This window comes from Echinops telfairi, unplaced genomic scaffold (assembly GCF_000313985.2).
Source record: "Echinops telfairi isolate 266 unplaced genomic scaffold, ASM31398v2 ScPeMD7_23;HRSCAF=83, whole genome shotgun sequence".
NCBI classification, from domain to species: Eukaryota; Metazoa; Chordata; class Mammalia; order Afrosoricida; family Tenrecidae; genus Echinops; species Echinops telfairi.
In genome coordinates, this window is record NW_022103920.1 from 58660068 (window position 1) to 58667145 (window position 7078).

A 7078-nucleotide genomic window follows, 5' to 3' on the forward strand; every position below is an offset into this window, starting at 1 on the left:
CAGTCTTCATTTGGGTTTCAGTAATTCCTCTTGGTTACATTACCCTTGATCATGCCCTACCAGGCCTCCTACACCCTCCTCACCACCGATTTGGATCACTTGTTGTTCCCTTGTCCCTGGATTTGTTAACACCACTACCTTTCCCCCCACCTCCCCTTCTCCCATGTCCCCCCGGAACCGTCGTTCCCGTTGTTTTCTCCTCCAGATTGTTCATCCAGCCTATCATATTTAGACAGACCTACGGAAACAATAACATGCACAAAAACAGGACAGAGCTAAACCAAGCAACAATATACAATAAAACAATGACAAAAAACAAAACAAAACACAACAAGAAAGAAAAGCTTGTAGTTAGTTCAAGGACTGTTTGTTGGCCTTTAGAAGTTTTTTCCAGAAGAATTTATTTCAAAGGACGGCATTGAATCTGCAGTTCTGGGAGAGGGGCAAATCTGATCGGAGCACATGGGAGCAGATGAAGGGGGAGGAGGAGAGAGTGGAGCACATCCTGGCCCACCAGGCCTTGAGGATAATGTTCCTGATTAGGCAGCAAGTCCACAGAGAGGACCACATGGTGGGCCCCACTATGAGACATGACATCCCTCACTGACCCATAGCCGTACAGGGGACAACACCGGAGACACAGTGTGGGAATTGTGCCCAATCTGATCCTGCAACACCGAGGCAAAACACTAAGGGGGTGTAACAGAACAGCAAGGGAACGGAGCGGCGAGGTCCCCAGGGGATGCCTAAGGTGGACTTTGGCACCAGGGCTTGGTGCCCCAACAGACTGGACTAGAAATCTTATAAATGCACAGGCCGCCCCTCCTCCCCTGCCCCGCAACAAAGATTCATTCATTCAGTCTAAAATGCAAATAGTTCCAAAGTTGAGAAGCCAGGATACAGTATCTGAAACAGAGACAAACGCAAACCCAATTCACTGCCATTATGTCAATTTTCACTCAGGGATAGGTAGGTGGCCCTACTGGACTGGGTAGAACTGTCCTCTAGGGTTCTGGAGTGGAAACACTTATGAGCAGACTGCTACATCTTACTCTCGTGGATTCAAACCACTGACCTTTCAGTTAGCGTCCCAGTGATTAACCTCTGCACCCTTGAGAGGAGTATATGTTAACAAACGATGTGGGTCATATCACACAATAGTAAATGTTGGAAAGGAAATAAATTGGGGGAATAAAAAGTTTTGAAGGCTATGTTTAGCAGGTAGGATTATGCTACAGTTTGAAAGTCATGGGATTTGTATGTTGTTGTTGTTGTTAGGTGCCAGTGAATTGGTTGCAACCCATCGCAACCCTAAGCACAACAGAATGAAACACTGCCTGCTCCTGCACTACACTCACAATTGTTCCTGTGCCTGAGCGCACGGTTGCAGCCACTGTGTTAACCCATCTTGCTGAAAGCCTGCCTTTGTTTCATTGCTGTCCATGCTACCAAACATGATGCCCTTCTCCAGGGCCTTGTCTCCCCTGACAATAGGTCCCAGGTATGTAAGATGAAGCCTTGCCATTCTTGCCTCTTAAGGAGCTCTCTTGCTGTACATCCTCCGAAGTAGATCGTTTGTCCTTTTAGCAGTCCATGGCATTTTCAATATTCTTTTGAAAATGTTCAATATTCTTCGCCAGCACCACATCCAAATGCCTCAATTCTTCTCTAGTCTTCCTTACTCGGTGTCCAACCTTCACACATGTATGAGACAACAGAAAATACCATGGCGTGGGTTAGGCACCTTAGTCCTCAAAGTAACATCCTTGCTATTCAGTACTGTAGAAATCTTATGTAGCAGATTTACCTAATGCAACTGGTCTTTTGATCTCTTGACTGCTGCTTCCAGGAGCACTGATTGTGGATCCAAGCAAGACAAAATCCTTGATAACTTCAACCTTTTGTCCATGTTACCTACTAGTCCAGTTATGAGGATTTTGGTTTTCTTTGAGTTGTCATCCAATGCTTGATCTTTATCAGCCAGCGCTTCAAGTCCTCCTCACTTTCGGCAAGCAAGGTTGTGTCATCTGCTTAGCTCAGGTTGTTCATCTTGACACTGCAATCTTCTTCATACAGTCCACCTTTTCTGAAGACTTGCTCAGCATACAGATTGAGTAAGTGTGAGGAGAGGATACAACCCTGAGGCACACCTTTCCTGGTTGTAATCCATTCCTTTATTCCATTTGCACAAAGCCTCTTGATCCACGTACAACTTCCACATGAGCACAATGAATCCGTGTGGAGCTCCCATTCTTCTCAAGGTCGTCCAGTTTGCTATGACCCAGACTGTCGAATGCCTTGGCATGGTCAACAAGACACAGGCAAATATCTTTCTGGAATTCTCTGCTTTCAGACAAGATCCACCTGACATTAGCAATGATACCCCTTGTTCCATGTCCTCTCCCAAATCTGGCCTGAACCTCTGGCAGCTAGCACTCTGCTGATATTTGGTTGCAACCTTTGTTGGATGATCTTAGCAAAATTTTCAGCATGTGATATCAAGGATACTGTCCTATAATTTTAGCATTCAATTGGGTCACCCTTGTTTGGAACAGGTACAAATATGGATCTCTTCCAGTCAGTTGGCCAAGTAGCTGTCTTCACTGGCATAGACAAATCCAGCGCTTCATCAGCTTATTGAAACACTTCAGTTGGCATTCCATCAATTCCTGGAACCTTTCTTCTGGCTAATGCTTAGTGCACCACTGGTTCTTGCTCATATGCTACCTGAAATGGGAGAATGTCAACTAGTTCTTTCTGGTGCAGTGACTCTGTGTATTCTTTCCTTCTTTTGATATTTCCTGCATCGTTCAATATTTTGCCCAAAGACTCTTTCAAGATTGCAAGTTCATGCATCCCATTGAGTGAATTTTCCCTTGAGGTTTCCAATGTAAGATATGCCAAGTGTGGCTTCCTCTTTGGTTCTCTAATTCTAGGTGTTTGTGCACGTCACTATAATATTTGACTCTGTCCTCGTGACTTTGGAAATTTCTAGTCAGCTCTTTGGAATTTGTATGGAAGGAGAAAAATACTTTATAGGATGCAAGAAAAGTTATGGAAGAAATAGTGGGGTCATTCTGATGGTGCAGAGTGAGATCAGACAATTAACTATAAAAATGGCACTGGACTAGAAGTGCCAGTTTTCTTATGGTCCTTATCACCATTACTATTTTATGATCCCATGAGTCTCGAATGGTTGGTGTTTCAGCTCTTTTGTGAATTTAAGTGGGGCTGATGGTATTTTTTAAACTACAGATGCCTGAAGGCTGGTCTCTGAGATCCTGATTCCACGGGTCTGAGAAAGGACCTGAACATCGGTCCTTTTAAAGCTCCAGACCCAGTATGACACAAGGCCAAACTGAAAAACCAAACTCACAGCTATCGAGCTGACTCTGATTCATAACAACCCTATATACATTGCAGAACAGCCCTTGCGGGTTTCTGAGGCTGTGTATCTTTATGAGTAGGGAGGGGAAGACTCCTATTTTCCCCGTGACCTAAGGCCAGAAAACCCTTATTAACAATGAACAATTAAAGTATAGTAAACTTATGATCAAATACTACTTAACCACTAAAATGACAACTTTCTAAAAAAATGGGGAAACTATCACTCCAGTTTATTAAATAAATGAAACAGGTATACATCACATATTCCAACACTGTTTAAATAGAGTTCCACATATAAAGGCTTATGAAAATGTATACTCTTTATATAATACGTACTATCTCAAGCATATGAATAAATACGAAGAACAGGAGGCAGTTTTTACATACACAGATCAGCGCAAACTGTTACACAAACCCATAAGCAAACAATAAAACCATTCACAACAACTGAGTATAAAAGTGAAAAGGATTTTTTCTTGCATGGAACCACAATCAATGTTCATGGAAGCCGCAGTCAGGAGATCAAATATACTGCCATTGGGTAAACCTGTTGCCCAAGATCTCCTTAAGGTGTTGAAAAGCACAGGGTTTACTTTGAGGAAGAAGGTGTGCCTGACGGAAGCCATGGTATTTCCATTCAGTTGAACGCTGAATGGATGCATCTGAATGGTGGGGCTTGCAAAGAATAGCGCCAGCACCATGGACTGCCCAAAGAACAAACTAATCTCTCGGAAGAGGACAGCCAGAATGCATCCAGAAAAGCAGGGGATGATTTTGTCTCGTGTACTCTGGCCCAGTCCCTGAAGAAGGACATAATGCTTGGTAAACTTGACGGGGAGCCAAAAAGAGGCAGGCCCTCGACAAGATGGTTGCAACAATGGGCTCAAACATAACAATTGTGACGATGGCACAGAACTGGGCCATATTTCATAGGGTCCCTATGAGACAGAACTGACTTGGCGGCACCCAACAACAACAACAACAAACTGTGAGGTATTGCATATTGTGAAAAATTACACAGGGATTTCAACATATGCTTGCACTAAAGTAAGCCTGTATTAGTTCGTTGTGACATGTCAAAACAGGCTCTGGTTTGAGCTGGATGAATAGTGAAATCGATGATGCCTTAAGGAAACTTCCTGGGGACAGAGCCCCAGAGACAATGCTGAAAATGAAGGCTTCAGCGGCACCCCCTCACCCCACCATCAGTTTGTGAGGAATCACTCTCGTCTGTCTGTGCCCTCACTGGAGATGACCAACGATTACCAGCAGAAACAATGGGCAATACCAGATACTTCAGTTGGTTCTGTTTACACAATATTGACTGAAAAGCAAAAGTTGGGCAAACTTTCCACTCGATGGGTGCCAGAGCTGCTACACCCAGATCAGCTGCAAATAAGAGCAGAGCCTAACCATGACGCCACCAGGGCTCTGAGATCGGAAAGCAGGCTGAAAATCTAAAACAAACAAACAAAACTGAACAGAGCTCTCACAATTCTGAAAGAAGTTCATCAGGACCAAAAAGGATTGTTCACTTTGTAGTTAAATAAAGGAGTAATGGAAGAATTTGTTATCAGTATAGACTAGAAAAAGATTGGGAAAATAGTTAGAGGGAAGTCAAGTGAAAAAGTGGGAGACTTGAACCACTGCCAACCCTGTACAGCAGTTCTTGCATGAATTACCCAGCGTGCAGTGCGCAGGGCTGTGGAGGGTCGGAGCCTATCCTTTTGCCGCCGTCAGCACACTCAAAGGTGTGTGACTTTGTACCTTTCTTTTTTTAATGAGGAAAATACCACTTTTAAATCTCTGCCTGTGGTTGGGCTTCAGAAAGACTACCGACTCCAAGTAAATCCTCCAAAAACAAAACAAAACAAAAGCAAGCAAGCAACCACACTTCAAACTCACTGTCATCGAGTCCATTCGAACTCCTAGCTACCTGCTATGTGCATACTGCCAGGCTACCCGTTCCCACGGTGTGGCGGCACAGGGAAGCGGCCTTGTCTTAGGAACTCCTGCCAGAGATCTGCTTAAGAACAGTAGGCCACTGGAGATCCCCTTGCAGTCAGGGTGCGATGTAGCGACGATGAAAAATACAACTTTCCTCTGGTTCCTAAATGTTTCCTCCCCGTTCCCACTATCATGATCCGAATTCTACCTTGCAAGTCTGGCTAGACCAGAGGATGTACACTGGTACAGATAGGAACTGGAAGCACAGGGAATCCAGGGCGGATGAGCCCTGCAGGACCAGTGGTGTGAGTGGCGATACTGGGAGGGTAGAGGGAGAGTGGGTAGGAAAGAGGGAACCGATTACAAGGAACTGTATGTGACCTCCTCCCTGGGGGACGGACAACAGAAAAGTGGGTGAAGGGAGACATCGGACAGGGCAAGATATGACAAAATAATAATTTATAAATTATCAAGGGCTCATGAGGGAGGGGGGAGCGGGGAGGGAGGGGGAAAATGAGGACCTGATGCCGGGGGCTTAAGTGGATAGAAAATGTTTTGAGAATGATGAGGGCAATGAATGTACAAATGTGCTTTACACAATTGATGTTAAGTATGGATTGTGGTAAGAGTTGTATGAGCCCCTAATAAAACGATTAAAAAAAGAGAGAGAGAGAGAAGAATTGTTTAGTAATTTCTTCTCAGGTATTGAACCACAGCTAATTAATAGGTTGGCCAGAGTAGGACTGCTGGTTAAACACATTTTATTTACCATTAAGTGATCTTTATGAATATTCTGGAGTAGACATACAATAAATTACCTTTCTGGTTCCCTGTTTAAATGTTAAACTTTTGTTCCTAAAGTTTATATTTAAGATGTTTGAATGTTCAGTTTTATGTATTTGAACTACAATAAAACAACTTTTTCGATTTAAAAAAAAAAGATCAGGAGTCAGCGAAGTCTGTCCCAGACAGCAGCAATGCTTGCTCCGGGAAGTTTCTACCAGGGAAAATATATATATTTAAAACAAAAAAATTTAACGGATTGTCTAAAGCTTTCCAGCGTAGAGTGAGGTGTATTTCTGATTGCTGATAAACTATTGGGATTTTTTTTTTTTACGCCCAATCTCACCGAATGAGATTTGGAATGAGACCCTTTAAAGCCCGGGTCTGCAGACTGCTCAGACCGGACTTTCCCTCGGGTTGTCTTCAGTCTGGCCTCTTCCCAGGTCAACGGCGCCAAGAAGGCAATCCGTGTCCCACTATGGGGAGGCCTGAACGGCCGCAGTGTCCCCTCAAGGTCTCGGCCACGTCCGCCCTCGGGCGACTGTCCCAGAGCCGGAGCGTTACCTGCAGCAGGTGCAGCTGAGCCACGAGGCGCCGAGGCAGGTGGAGGAAGCAGTCGCGAGCATTGGTGAAGACCACCGTCACAGCCACGCCGCCTCCCCCAGCACCCGCCAGGCGGTCGCTGCCCCACATGGCGGGAGAGCGCGGCTCCCGGGCCGCCCACTCCAGAACCCGGACAGACCTGAGCCGAGACAGGCGAGGGCGTCGGACCCGGAGAGGATCGATCGGCCCCGCCTCCCTCCCGAGGCGCCCCTCCTGCGTGCCCGCTGGGGGAAAATAGCAGATCGTCGCTCACCTCCGCCGCTCCACAAGGGGGCGATACTTCGTCCACTGTATCCTCGCTCGCAGAAAACGATGACCGACGCCGTCGATTCTCCAACCAATCCGGGCACGCGCGACT

General features: G+C 45.5%; 1 protein-coding gene across 1 annotated transcript in view; it reads right to left on the reverse strand.

The window, feature by feature from the left end:
- The window catches only part of PEX1 (peroxisomal biogenesis factor 1), a 51464-nt gene extending 44654 nt beyond the window's left edge, over positions 1-6810 (reverse strand). Inside the window, exon 1 of the mRNA XM_004702656.2 lies at positions 6682-6810. Within this exon, the coding sequence (XP_004702713.1) occupies positions 6682-6810 (129 nt within the window). The remainder of the gene's footprint in view (positions 1-6681) is intronic.
- Positions 6811-7078: the final 268 nt, after the last annotated feature.